Genomic DNA, 14,554 nt, shown 5'->3' on the forward strand with positions numbered 1-14,554 from the left:
AATATGTAGGCATACATACATATGTACAAATATGTACATACATACGTAAGTATTTATATAGAAACACATTTATTACATGAAAGCGAACATATTCACATATTTATGCAACTATTATTGTTCTTGGCTTCAATAATATTTTTTTTTTTAATTTTGAATTTTTCCACAACAAATGCGTGAATGAATTGCATGTACTAACACATGTATGTACATATGTATGAAGCGCATGTATGGAAGCGCGTGTCTATTTCAACAAGTGCCGAGATTATTTTGGAATTTTATGCAATCAAATTAGCATTTAGTTCAAGAGTACCGAAAATTTGATTGCTGTCGGTATGTAAAATTCTCACGTACATATTTTGTTTACTTTAATCACAATTCCTTGAAAAACTTAATTTTTAAAAACAAATCAAAAATGTTGCAAAACACATAGACTTACTGCTAAGTGTACGCGTATGTACATACATATGTACATACATATATGCATAAATAAATAATAAATAAAAAAAACAACAAGAAAAAACGTTAACTAATAATACCCTTCAAAATTGCATATCTTGAAAGGGTATAAAAAGTCCTTTATTTTTATTTAAATCGGTCAATTTGTATGGCAGCTATATGCTATAGTGTTCCGATCTGAATAATTTTTTCGCAGATTTTACCGTTGTCTTGGACAACAACATCTGTGTCAAATTTCGTAAAAAAAATTGTCAAATAAAAAAGTTTTCAATACAAGAACTTGGTTTTGAGCGAACAGTTTGTATGGCAGTTATATGCTATAGTCGCTCAATATCATCGCTTTCGAGTAATTAGCATCTTCTTGGGGAGAAAAGAACGTAAGCAAAATTTCAGATCGAAATCTCAAGAAATGAGGTTCGCGTATACAAGTTTTATTTTAGACTAAACTCAGATTTCAAAATAATTATCCACAGTAAGTGAATGTTAGAAAACTTTTTTTTTCATATTCTTACCTGTATTTCCACTTTCTTAAAACGTGTAGGCCAATCACTAACAACAACACGCTTACCACGATACTTAATTGCCATTTGAAAGTGCTAATACTGCATATATCCGTGTTAAGGCTTTGAGGGACTTGTGTTAAATCATCGCAGTATAATATGAGAGCCATTTTTATTTTATCGATTTATTTATATTTTATGTATTTTTATTATACAACAAATGCACTGTGTTTAATATTTATTTTATAAAAAAAATTGGAATTTATAAAAATATTAATATTTCTTATAAAACACTTTTACGTAATTGTAATTTAATTATAAAATATTATTGTGTATTTCGTGACTTAAAACAGAAGACTGAAAAATGCATAAAAATATTAAAAACAAGTTATGAAAATAATACACTTTTAATTAATTTTCATAACCAGAACTTAAAAACTGAAAAATGCTTAAAAAATTAAAAATAATAATAATTAATAAATATTATTTTTGAATAAAAAAAATTACGTTAATAAATTTTTAATTAATTAAAATTATTATTTTTTACTTAATTTAATTTTTCAAATTATTAAGATTCAAAAATACTATTTATACTGCACTTTACATATATAAATACTTATATGCTGTCATTCCATCGAATTAAACAATTTGCAAATATTCCACAAAAACATTTTCTTTTATAAACCAAATTTCAAACACACACACACTTTAAATAAAAATATGAATTTTGTTGATTTCCAGACGCGCACTATCGCCAATAGCCATTATTCGTGTGTAGCAAGATATTTACTACTACACCACACTGTGTATTTTAGTATGTACAAATTTTGGAAACCGCTAAATATTTGTTTATTTTTTCTTAATAAAACACTTTTTTTTTGCGTTTTTCTTGTGCAAAAAAAATAATTGAAAATGTACTCGAATTTGAAATACCCCTTTTATGAATTTGTTGAACCGAATTTCGCGTGCGTTGCCGCCGATCGACACGGCATTTCTGAAACAAAGTGGCCCAAACATTTCGAAGATGCCACAGTCGCCACTGAGTTGAAGAAACATGTGAGTGACTGAAGATGCTCGCGCATCTAGGCACACATGCATGCATACATATGCTTAAATTGTATCTCCAAGAGACGGAAGAAGACACTGACTAGATGTACAATTATACATACATATGTATGTACGTGCGCTATTACTCTTTAAGCTCATTAATCTGTTTATTTACCCCATGAGAGACTTGTAGTTTCAGCCCGTCGATCATCTGCTCTCATCAAACGTTGATAATAATTGAATTCAGGATAACTTTTCATGCGATCATGCCAAGTGATTTTCTGGTGATATTCATAAAAATATATGAATTTATTTCCGTATATATGTACATACAGCATTTGTAGGTAAGTGCATGCACTTATGAATATATGCATAAAGCGAGTATGTTGTTAATGGGGACATGAATCTTCAGGAGCTGTACATAGTACACAAGTGTGTGATATATTTTTCTTAAGTAGTTTATCTTCTTATCACCACTGTTGATGACTTTAGATTGGTTAAAATATAAAGAATTCAAGCAGATAACGTTACACATTATTTACACAAGAGATGCTACCGATTATTATTCTTTCTCGACTTGCTGTTTGTTTATCTTCTTTTCAACGTATGTTGAAGTTCATTGTTTTCATCGCTCAACTTTAATACCTTGTCACCATACCCACTGTTGATCATTTATGTGACGGTAAATAAGTGAAAACAATTCAACAATTCAATATATAGCACTTTATTAATACAACGATATACAAGTGAGTTTTCCATTGTTATATCTTTTATTTTAAATATGTTTGTAGAAGTAATAATAAAAATTAAAATGTTCTGTTGCCGAGAATTCTTAAATGCACAAAAATTTATAAATTTTTTATTCAGTTCACTTACTAATTTCTAATTATGGCGAGCATCATCTTTAAATTACATTCGATTGCCTTGGTATAATTCATAAATAGAAGAAATAATTCTTAAACACTTAGAAGCTATAAAAGTAATCACATTTATCACAAATAGCACAAAGACTGTTGACACTTGCATCATTTTCTACATCATATGCGCTTTGCGGCTCCAAATAGAAGGTGAGATTGACATCACAATTTTGCTCATGCACATCTATTTGTGAATGTAATATTTGTCGTAGGGCCAAAGGATTAGCCGCATTATTAAAACTGGAAAATATACTCACATGTATATCAAATAACTTTTAAAAAGTGTGTTCAAATAAATCCTACCTCACTCCACAAGTGCACTTGAAAATATTAGTTTCTTCTTTCTCTTTTGCGACTGCATGGGAAAGATTGCATTGTTGGCAAATGGGACAAATAACAGAATTGTTATTTGCATCTTCATCGGCGGCATTTATTAGCGATATTTCTTCTGCTTCCAATTCCTGTACAAACCATTCATTCATTTCATCGCGCAGTTCTTTGAAAATTTCTTCTTGCAAACGCAAGTCGCTTTCCAAGTTAGCAACTTCTTCTCGCAACAGCTTATCAAGGTCGAACTAATTATTAATAGTATAAAATATTTAATTGTTATCAAAAATATAGTATTACTAAAATTCCGAAGAATTAGAAAACAAACCTCTTCTGTTACAATTGCTAAACGCCGTTTGGTGAAGTTTGCCTGCCTAGCTTCACGCACCCGCATGCGACATTTCTAAATTGAATATACATATTTAATAAATAAAGCAAAGGAAAAATTTTATATTTACTAACATCACGCAATTGGTCACGAATTTTTGGCGAACCATAGCGATATACTTTGGCGGCATTTTTCGAATGAAGCTTCTGTTCCACACTTGTATGATAAACAGGATTTGAAGGAATTTCCAAAGACATATTTTAAAGAATGTACTTTGTATACACCTTACTTTAATATAATATTTAATATATCACCGAAATAAATAATTGAATTCAGTAAAAACTATTTGCAGTTATATGAAGCAAATTTACCAAATTGCTTAAAACAGCTGTTTTGAGTGGTTTCACACAAGTAGATTCGCATAGCAAAAACCGACTTTTCAAAGAAGAATGCGTTCAGAGTAGCAAATGTCTTTAAGCTGCACCACAACTTATATATATCATTTTTCTAAATTACAAACATCTTAATTAAATAATTGTTACGTTTTGACATAAAAACGAAAGTATGTAAGCATAAAATTATAATTTAGTAGTCAAAATTGGCTTTGAAAACAGTACAATAATTATTATAGCGATATTTCATAAAAAATATTTCCTTTTTAATTTAATTAGCTTATACACAAACCATTTTCCAATTTGTTTATTGACATATATCTTGTTCTTCAGTACAGCCAACATAATAATGTCAATTTGAATCGCAGCCAACATGGCTATACTTCCTTTCGCGTTTTCTTTTCTTTCTTTCCTCTTTCAACGTGCTAAGTGACAAGTTAAGGTTAGCGAAAGATTTTGTGATTTTTCTAATTTTTGTGATTTTCCACTTTTAATGCCTGCAAAACTAAATTAAATTCTACTTAAAATGTTCGTGTATCCTTGCATTATAGATGACTGCCACCGCAGCCGCCAAAAAGCCCGAAGCAAAGGGCAAATCTGCCAAGAAGTTACCCGCTGTCCCCGAGTCGAAGCTGAAGTTCAGCAAGAAACAAGTCAGCAAACGTGCTGTCTTGATCAAGCGTAAATTGAAGCGTACTGCTGTCATTGCGCTACGCAAACGTGAAAACTTGGTTCGTGCCGAGAAATACCAAGCCGAATATCTGCGTGCTGACCGTCGTGAGATCAAGTTGCGCCGTTTGGCCAAGAAACGCGGTCAATTCTACGTGCCTGCTGAATCCAAATTGGCTTTTGTTATCCGTATTCGTGGGTGAGTGCTGGTATGATATATTTGCATAAACAAAATATTTCAATGTGTTTCTTTAATTTTCGCTAGTATCAACAAAGTTGCCCCCAAAGTGCGTAAAGTTTTGCAGTTGTTCCGTCTGCGCCAGATTAACAATGGTGTTTTCATCAAATTGAACAAAGCCACCATTAATATGTTGCGCATTGCTGAACCCTACATTACATGGGGATACCCAAATCTGAAATCTGTCCGCGAATTGGTCTACAAACGTGGTTTCGTCAAGCACAACCGTCAACGTGTTCCAATCACCGACAACTTCGTGATTGAACGTAAATTGCGTAAAGCACATGACATTCAGTGCGTTGAGGATTTGGTACATGAAATCTTCACCGTTGGACCACACTTCAAGAAAGCCTCAAACTTCTTATGGCCATTCAAACTGAACACTCCAACCGGTGGATGGCGCAAGAAGGCCAATCACTACGTTGAGGGTGGTGATTTCGGTAACCGTGAGGACAAAATCAACAAATTGCTGCGCAAGATGGTTTAAGAAATTTTAAATTATTGCCTAACCCGTTGACTCCGGGAGATTTTGTTGGTGTACATGGGGGAGTATTTTTATTCCAAAAAATATATAATAATAAAAATAGAAAAAATAAATGTTTTTTATATAAATGTGCAACGTGAAAGTAATAATATGAAATATTAGGTATTCAATTATCTGAAAATTTTATAATCGCTTAGGTTTAATTTTCCTGCTGGTGGCATTTGCAGAATATTCTCAAATATGGTTGGGATGTTGTCTCTTGCCCATTGTTTATGATTTTACAAAAAAACTAAAACTTTTAAGTATATTTAGAAGTTCATGCGGAGAAACTTCTATTTTTGACACAGAAATAACATACATAAAATGAGCAGATTAAATTTACCATGAAGTTTATAACAACCAGAAGGAATTGTGGGAGACTAAAATTTATATATACACATACATATGTTTGTAAATCAACAACATGACGAACTGGGACGATTTAGCTCCGTCCATATGTCTACTTTTAGCCGAACTACTTTCAGTTTTTGAGATTGATCTGAAATTTTGCATAGGTTCTGCTATTGATTTGTTGAAACCTCAAATATGGGACCCCTAAAGCATATAGCTGGAATTAAGGACAACTTTTTTATTTGACAAGATATCTAGACGAAATCGGTCAAGGATTATTATCTGGAGCAGTAGTATAATATCTGAAGGAATTCAGTTCGGACCACTATAGCGTACATCAAATTCTTGTATGGAAACTGTTATTTGTGAAGTGTGTTATTGCTTCGATTCAGCCCAATATTACATTTTTATTGGTTTTATTATTTTTACATTAATAACAAACTGCAAATTAAGTACAACCAATGACCATTTAAGGATAAAAGATTTCATTTAATCACATCATTGCACGAGAAATACGTATCTACCTATATCTGTATAAATACTCCAAAGATAAATGAAAATCCAACAAGTTTGTTTATATATTTTTTATTGCCTTTAATTGTAATTTTGAAATATTTCGTCTGCATTCCCTTCTTTATTTAATAATATTATTGCGAAATCTTTTAATTGATAGAATGAACGATTCATACGACACTATTTTACTTTAAATAACTTAATTTTGGTTTTTCGTTTCGTTACTTTTTTTTCTTTTTTGTAATTGCTATATTGTAATTAAATATACTTTCTTAACTACAATGTAACGAGAATTTCAGCTTTGAGAAATACAACTACTTTATATCGCAATTTACTTTCAAATAAGTATTTGCTTAAATATCCGGGATTTTTGAAGAAAATTTCAGATTTTTTCTCAATTATGGAAATACATAGTTCTATGTAGCGTGTGTGTTACTTGTAGTATTACAATAACATTTTTCAATGCATGTCAAACAACACAGAACATATAAAACAAGAAAAATTTGTTTTACGACTGCTGTTCTTGTTGCATAAATTTCTATTATCTTATTGTTGTCCATGTGATACACGAATATTTTGAAAATGCCGTTGGTCCCAGTACTCCTCCAAATTAAAAGGTTTGAAATTTTTTAGTTGATGATCCGACTCATTACAGTAATTTACGGGCGTATTCTGTTCATTTACCTGTAAAAAGAAAATAAATTTACTTAATTTTACAGTGATAATCAGAAAAAAATAAAAATGTTTGTATAATGTTATGGGTTTCATAGCCCCGATAGGGTCGATTCTAAGCATTATCCATCAATAAATTTACTGTAATTTTAACAAATGTGGCAATAATATAAAAAAATTCTACAAATTACAACTAATTGACTTCAGTCAAAAATATTTTGTTTATTTGTTTAATGTAATTTACAAATATTCTTGCTCTCTTACAAATCTTCTTAATATAAATTATTTTGAAAAATTTCATCGGCCACCGACATGTCAACGTAACCGCGTCAATTCGAGAAAAATATGTAAATTAAAAAAGTCATTACAACAAAACAAGCGAAATTCAACCAAAGAGAACGAAATTCGAATAAATAGAAATCAAAATAAACTCATAACGTCCATTCAATTTGAAGTTAATGTAAAAAAATATAAATAGATAAAAATGCCTCGAAGACGTAAACGCAAATTCGACAGTCGTCCATCAACACCACCTTGGTCATTTGCGCCAACATCGCTACCAGTATCGAATTCGGCATCAGTTAACCCGTCTCTGGCTGGCATAATAAATAATGCACATTCTGATTACGGATTTGCAGGTGTCGAATCTACTGACGGCGAATATGATGAAAACTTTGCCGATTTTAATAATACGTCTGAAATAATTCAGCCGAGTAATCGAGACGAGTTCTATAACGAAGTTAATTATTCGGACTACCATGATTACTCTTACCATGAATTCGATTCAATTCAACCGCCTTCCCATTTATTATTAAATTTATATGAGGTAAGTTTTGAAAATGCTTATATGACAGCCCGCCACTTCCATTATTTTAATGTCTTAAACCTGTATTTTCCAAACAATTCATTCCTAAACAAACTTTGTTTTTAATAAATTACCTTTGTCCATGCTTCCCTGATATATCGAATCAGTTCGTCATGTTGTGTGAGCGGTTCGCGGGACATTGATGATTGTGGTGAATATGCGCTATGATTGGTCGTTGAATATTGTGACGAATTATTGCGATGATTATCTAAATGTTGTTGATGTTGATTATTATTCGATGATGAAAGTGATGATAACGAATTTGATTGATGTTGTTGCTGGCCTGCGCGCCGGATTGGTGTGTAGCGATTAGAGCTGTAAATATATCGAAACATATATTTATGTATATATTTTTCCCGTACACATGAATATTTACATATTTATCAAAATTATAAACATATCTTGGTATACTTTAAAAGGGAAATACTTGTAACCGCATAATTTTACTTATCTGCTGTTTTTACGCTTAACACATTCAGAAAGAACTGGTACTATGCAAGTACTTCCTGAGGGAGAATTTTTTGAAATTCTAGTCAAAGAGATTATATTATATATGCATCTACAGTATATTTATATGTTAACGACCGATTGCTTAGTTTTACACATACAGTCCAAATTAAAATATTACAAGTACACCTGTAAATTTTCGAAAACCAAAGTAAGGATTCTTAGCATTTGATTTCCATTTATCCAAAATGTTCTCACGTTCAAATGCGCGTGATCAACGTCGGCTGCGTTTTATATTAATACAAGAAGCGTTATTACCTGACATTTAAACAACAAAATTCAAAGCGAATTATTTTCGTTTTTACTATAGGATTTTAAACGCGTTATATTAAGCACCAAGCCCTTTGAAAACATGAAAATGTAAACATTATTCATATAAACATGGTGTCGATTAATTTTAGATGCGTTCACGTATTAGTACATTTGTCAACTACAAACTCATCGTAGCAGGTATGGTGCTTAAGAGTAATCTAAAAGTCTCAACGGAGTTGGTGGTTAAAGGCCTTGGCACCATTTTGCATATTCTGCTTTCACTGTAGTTCTCTTGCCAAATACTTCCACGGCATACTAAATAAAATAATTGCATTTTAGAGAAAATATTATTAACTTACCCGTTATTGCGATCCATTGTAGGTATTTTGCTTTATTTGTAGCGTTCACTATTTATTATTTATTTATACGTTTTATGCGCCAATACAACTGCACATACAACTTTCTTTATGCTCTTCTTTAAACTATACGCAAAGTTTACTTTTTATGCGAATTACGTATATTGCCTTCTTATATCTTTCGCTGCATTAAACTTATTCTGAATTTTAATTAAAATACTTCGAATATCAGACAATATAGTCGACGTTGAATTTTGGTGCTGTTTTTGCACTCCCAAATTGCTTTCACACTCTTTCGTCCGTCGCTTTGTTTATTGTAAATTTATTTTTTCTTCTGTGCCCAATTTTTTATCTACATTCCTTTTTGTCAGTATTTATCACACACTTGATTTCTTCTGCCTTACAAAAACAACGCAATCAGTCCAAAAGAGATAGAAATACAACTTCAAGAAGTTTGTTCATTGACAATTTCTGCTGCAAATTCAAAAATATATAATAGCTTAACTTAGAATTTTATAAAGAATTTTCTTTATCTAGTTCGTTTCGGAATTCTTCCATAAATAGTTTTCCTACTTTCGTTCTGAAAAGTATGCAATCAATAACTGCAGGGTTGCATTCAAGTAGTATGACCACTGCATACTATATATTGCGCTATAGACAGCGACAGTTTATAATATTTTCCATTTTTTCAATTTTGAATTCTTGCGAAAACAATTTTTAAGCTACAATATTTAAAAAAAAATAATTAATACATCTAATATATCACTGCAATAAAATAACACAAAACGATTAAATTATTCGAATGTCGAATACTGCATTTTCAGTACAAAAAAAGAAACCCCTACTTTCGGTTTGAACGAAAGCATAATACCCTTCACAATTACAAGTTTGCATATAACTACTTGTTTTTGGTCGGTCATTTTGTAAAGCAGCTACATAAATGCTCTAATGGCCCAATCTGAACAACATCTTCAACGATTATTCCGTTATCTTGGATAAGTATTTATACCAGATTCCAAGAGTTGTGTATACAAGATCTTGATTTTGTTCAGTCAGTTTGTATGGCACCTATGTAGTATATGCTTTAATAGTCCGATATCGGCGCTTCCGGGAAATGAGCACTTTCTTAGAGGCAAGAGGATAGTTAAAAATTTCAGGGAGTAGTTTGCATATATGCAGACAGACGGATATGAACAAATCGAGTCAGCTCGTCCCTTTCGTCATTTATATGTATTATATATCTTATGGGTCTCCGATATTTCTTCATGGGTATTAAAAACCAACTTAATATACAATATTCACAATAAAAAATCTTAAAATTTTTCCGCATATAAAAAATATTGTATATTTTTATTAAATTAAAATTTGTTTTCTGTATTTCTCTTAATTTAACACAGTCAATTCTCCTGAATATTCACGCATTAAATGGTAATCAGTCTAATTCCGTGAAAAAGCTTCCTTCTAGAGCAACGTCCTCATGTTGGTTGTCGCATCGTGTTTCCGTCTCCGACAACTCCTCCTTAAATTCATTAAAGTATTTTCCATTTGAGTTTTCATTCCATGTCTGCCCACCAAATGATTCCTCGACTTTGTTTTTATTAGTTGTAGAATTATATGTCACTGGCGGATAAACACACTTGGTATAATCAAAGGGATTGCTATGTGTTGTATCTTGCGGCTTCAAACCGTAACGCTCTTCAAAAAAATCGAACACTTGTTGCTTATTAGTAAAGTTGTTGAATTCCAAACGCAATTTACGTTTCATATGGCTACTCCACATAAAAGTTAGATGGTGATGAAAACATTGGAAATGTATGTTATCACCAGCGCGAGTTGCGATATCTAACCATTTTTGCACGCATTCAATTGGCGTTTCTTTTTCTTCAGTATTATTATCAAATAGTGCCGGATTTGAAAGTAATCCACGCGCTGCCATAACACCATCAGCTTTTGTTTGGTCATGCAATTCTTGCGCATCTTGCCAGCTACGTATATTGCCATTGACGACAAGAGGAATATAAACCGATTTTTTTACCTCAGCCATAGCGGGAATATTAAGGGGATCTGATGTTTTTTGCCACATTGTTCGGCCGTGGATTGTCAAAAATGTAGCCCCACATTTTTCCAGTTGTCTTGCCAATTCAACAGTAGATCTAATAGATTCCTCTGGAACTCCATTAAGTAAACGTAGTTTTACCGATATACTAAAACTTTGTGGTAAAAGACGTCTAGTGGTTTGTATAATATCACGAACCAATTCTGGGTGTCGTAGAAGTCCGCAACCATATCCTTTAGATATAGCCCATGACTGTGGACAGCCACAATTCAAATCAACGCCATCAACATATGGGTATATTAGTTGAGAAGCAACAGAAAACTCATAGGCATCGCGTGCAGCAAACTGTGATATAACTGGAATATCTTCGAAACATGTTGTGAATTCATTATCGCGCGCCTTTTGGCTATGTATAAAAGAATCTGCAATAACCATTGGGGTAAAGGCAAGTTTTACCCCATACTGACGAATTAACCGCCTAAACTCCAGCTTGCTGTATCGCACCATTGGAGCACTGACAGGCACAAATCCATGAGAGGTTGCCTTTTCGTTTTCAAAAATGTTTAAAACATTTGCATGCGGTCTTTGTTGGGGTAATAACTCGATATTTAATGTGTTCATGATAATTGGAGCTATATTTTAATTCAATTCGCGTTTGTTTACATTTTTACTTTTTTTGGTTATGGTTCATTTCTTCTCATCATCAGGGTAGTATTTCTGAGAAAAAGAAACCAGTGATGCCTCATTCATAACGTACGAATTTATGCCAGAACACATAATAAAGAATGAAGTTTTCATAATTACTTAATTTTTTTTTTTTTTGCTTACTTAATATATGAATTGTTTTCAGATCTGGGGTAAGTATATAACTTTTTATATAATGGTACTTTTTCAAAATTTAACTAATTTTCAATATTTATTACTTCTAATTAGCTTAAGGCTACTTGACAACTCTGGTTAGTCGCAACAAAGAAAGAACGAAATAAAAAGTCAGGAAAACAACAAAAGCCCAAATATTAATTAATTAGAAAGAAGAGTGAATGACTGTGACTAATATTAAACTTTAATAAAATATTAATTTCATAGAACCAATAATATTCATGTAAATATAAGGAGTGATAAGAAATATAAACTTCGGCTTGTGTCTATTGAGCAGAGAATAAAACTTGAAGTAACAGAAACTTTGGCTAAGACATGCACTTCTCCATTCCGGATACGCAAGAATTATATTCGGAGTTAACTGGAACCACCTACACAGGCTACAATATATATATAAATGGCAGCTACCATTGTTGTTTGAGGTACAAACAATTGCATGCACTGCACGAACAGCTTCGTCGTAGGTGTGCAGATCTCAATATCCAGTTGCCAGCGACATTCCCTCCAAAGCGTCTGCTACCATTAACTAATGGGCAACTAGAATCGAGAAGGGCTTCTTTAGAACATTATTTGCAATTATGTGGGCAAGATGCCGTTATTTCGAAAATGGATAATTTTCAAAGTTATCTGCTGAATGCACAACAGGAAACTTCTTTAGCCGATGGAATTTTAGGGCTGGATTATAGTGGTAGCGATCTTAAGCGTGTGTCAGCTGTTTTGGAGGTGTGGCTATCAAATGACCTCACCCTGCAGGTCAATTGCCATATTGGCGATAATGCCAACACGGTATTGCGTAAAGTATGTGAATGTGTACAACTGCCCACACAATTTATGCAACATTTTTGTCTATATTTGGTGCGACGGCAAAACAATGATATTACACAAAACAAATTGGTGCTTTTAAGACGATTAATGGACTTCGAATCACCGTATTTATCACGTTTATGGGCGCAAGAGAAGACTTTATCGTGCCAAGTAATGATCCGTAAAAGCTATTGGAATCCCATATATGATTTGGGACTATTGCATGACCAGGTTGCTCTGAAACTGCTTTTTGCACAAATTGTATGCGACATAGATAATGAATGGATAATTACCCCTCCCGAAGTTTTACAGAAGCTAACTAGTTTGCAAGAGCACGGGATGCAAACAGAGTACATAGAGATGGCCCGACAATTACCGCTTTATGGGTGCTTGCAATTCAGTGCGTCACTTATCGACTATCCGGAACCAAAAACCACAGCACTTATTTCCATTGGAAATAAAGAGTTAAGTATGCGTACTGCAAAAGCTGGAAAAATTTATGAGACTAAATTTCGTGTAACACGAATGCGTTGCTGGCGGGTAACAGCTATGCATAACACATGCACCATAGATTCATCAATTTCAAACAGTACCGATGAAAATGCAAGTAATTACGGAAAATCGCCAACAAATTTACAGCTTGCCTTTGAATACTTAATGTCCAAACAGACTTTACGATGGATTACCATAACAAGTTCACAAGCTATGCTTATGTCGGTTTGTCTACAATCAATGGTTGATGAATTGCTGAATTGTAAAGATACTGTTGATGGTTTGAACACACGAGTTAGAGAAATTTCTCAATCCCAATTGCTTTCATATGTTTCACGAAATGGAAGAGTATCACATATTCCATCGACATTAACGTCATCCGCCTCTACACCGTCTTTGTCCACAGAATTAATGTCATCATCAACTGCAACAACAGCGACTACCACGTCTAGTTCATCTTCTTCATCATCGCCAACTGCACCTGTTAAATTTTTCACTCAACGCACTCGCACGAAATTCAATCCAAAAATATCCAGTTCGAGTTCGTATTCTGCAGTTTTCTTTCGTAATGGTGCTGAAGAGTCGGTCCACAATGAGGCATTCGAAGGTATTGGGGATGATGATCTTTAAACAGAAGGCATTTCTAAGTAAATTTATAACTGCGTAATTTTTGAAATGCATTTGGAATTTTATTTAACTACTATGTCGGTAAATGTAGTTTTGCAATTTAAGGATGTCGATCGCCAACACATTGAAATGTTGAAATTGTTTATTTTTTATTCTTGTCAAAAATATTGCCAAATTATTTACGATTAGTCTGTTATAGAAAATTTAGATACTGATAAAAGTTGGTTTTTTATTTTTATTTTATGCATAAACACACACATATGCATATATAAAAGTTTCACTAAGGACTCACGTCTTGGTGTACCAAAAAGATATCGAAAGAATTTGCATTTAAAATTGCATTTCATGATATATGTTTGTATGTATGTTTGTAAATGAATTTATATACGAATCCTGTTTTTGTATACGGACGTTTTTTAAAAGCTATTTTTAGGAACGAAATATTTTATGCATATGTAAGCAAGTAGTGACAAAACATTGTCATTATTCTGCAGTGAGAATACATAAAAAATTAATTTTCTTTTAAAGATTTCAAGGTTAAAATTTTTAACTCAAAATACTAGTAAATGGAAAGAAATTTGTCGCTTTGTGGTAACGGTTCTTAGCGCATAATATTAGTAATACATATTTTAACATTTCACTCACTCTTATAAATATGTAACTCTTTTGTATAAACTTATTATAATTTAAATAAAAACTTAAATCGAAATAAAAGATATATGAAGAATTTAACTTACAAATTAATTGAAAGTTTGAATTAACATACACATTTTCCAAAAAGAG

General features: G+C 32.4%; 6 protein-coding genes across 6 annotated transcripts in view; 2 read left to right on the plus strand and 4 right to left on the minus strand.

Annotated features, from left to right (window-relative positions):
* Positions 1 to 1,163, minus strand: part of LOC126752848 (ATP-binding cassette sub-family C member Sur) — a 53,403-nt gene extending 52,240 nt beyond the window's left edge. Inside the window, 1 exon segment of the mRNA XM_050463844.1 lies at positions 969 to 1,163. Within this exon segment, the coding sequence (XP_050319801.1) occupies positions 969 to 1,126 (158 nt within the window). The 5' untranslated portion in view covers positions 1,127 to 1,163.
* A 1,548-nt stretch (positions 1,164 to 2,711) lies between these two features.
* LOC126752019 (RIP-like protein) lies at positions 2,712 to 3,974 on the minus strand. The gene is made up of 4 exons (XM_050462539.1): positions 3,710 to 3,974; positions 3,576 to 3,650; positions 3,224 to 3,495; positions 2,712 to 3,160 (listed from the first exon to the last, which is right to left on the minus strand). Exons 1-4 carry the CDS (start codon positions 3,830 to 3,832, stop codon positions 2,968 to 2,970), a joined length of 663 nt encoding a protein of 220 aa, XP_050318496.1. The 5' UTR covers positions 3,833 to 3,974; the 3' UTR covers positions 2,712 to 2,967.
* Positions 3,975 to 4,304: 330 nt separating this feature from the next.
* On the plus strand, positions 4,305 to 5,486 carry LOC126753879 (60S ribosomal protein L7). Its single transcript, XM_050465618.1, has 3 exons — positions 4,305 to 4,409; positions 4,519 to 4,835; positions 4,902 to 5,486. The coding sequence occupies exons 2-3, from the start codon at positions 4,519 to 4,521 to the stop codon at positions 5,359 to 5,361; spliced, it is 777 nt and encodes a 258-aa protein (XP_050321575.1). The 5' UTR covers positions 4,305 to 4,409; the 3' UTR covers positions 5,362 to 5,486.
* An 831-nt stretch (positions 5,487 to 6,317) lies between these two features.
* Positions 6,318 to 9,493, minus strand: LOC126753880 (MAPK regulated corepressor interacting protein 2). The gene is made up of 3 exons (XM_050465619.1): positions 8,917 to 9,493; positions 7,873 to 8,113; positions 6,318 to 6,945 (listed from the first exon to the last, which is right to left on the minus strand). Exons 1-3 carry the CDS (start codon positions 8,931 to 8,933, stop codon positions 6,808 to 6,810), a joined length of 396 nt encoding a protein of 131 aa, XP_050321576.1. The 5' UTR covers positions 8,934 to 9,493; the 3' UTR covers positions 6,318 to 6,807.
* Positions 9,494 to 10,224: 731 nt separating this feature from the next.
* On the minus strand, positions 10,225 to 11,651 carry LOC126753878 (tRNA-dihydrouridine(20a/20b) synthase [NAD(P)+]-like). The gene has a single exon (XM_050465617.1). The coding sequence runs from the start codon at positions 11,588 to 11,590 to the stop codon at positions 10,346 to 10,348; it is 1,245 nt and encodes a 414-aa protein (XP_050321574.1). The 5' UTR covers positions 11,591 to 11,651; the 3' UTR covers positions 10,225 to 10,345.
* A 291-nt stretch (positions 11,652 to 11,942) lies between these two features.
* LOC126753877 (sorting nexin-17) lies at positions 11,943 to 14,515 on the plus strand. The gene has a single exon (XM_050465616.1). The coding sequence runs from the start codon at positions 12,164 to 12,166 to the stop codon at positions 13,772 to 13,774; it is 1,611 nt and encodes a 536-aa protein (XP_050321573.1). The 5' UTR covers positions 11,943 to 12,163; the 3' UTR covers positions 13,775 to 14,515.
* The last annotated feature ends 39 nt before the right edge of the window (positions 14,516 to 14,554 follow it).

This window comes from Bactrocera neohumeralis, chromosome 3 (genome assembly GCF_024586455.1).
Source record: "Bactrocera neohumeralis isolate Rockhampton chromosome 3, APGP_CSIRO_Bneo_wtdbg2-racon-allhic-juicebox.fasta_v2, whole genome shotgun sequence".
NCBI lineage: Eukaryota > Metazoa > Arthropoda > Insecta > Diptera > Tephritidae > Bactrocera > Bactrocera neohumeralis.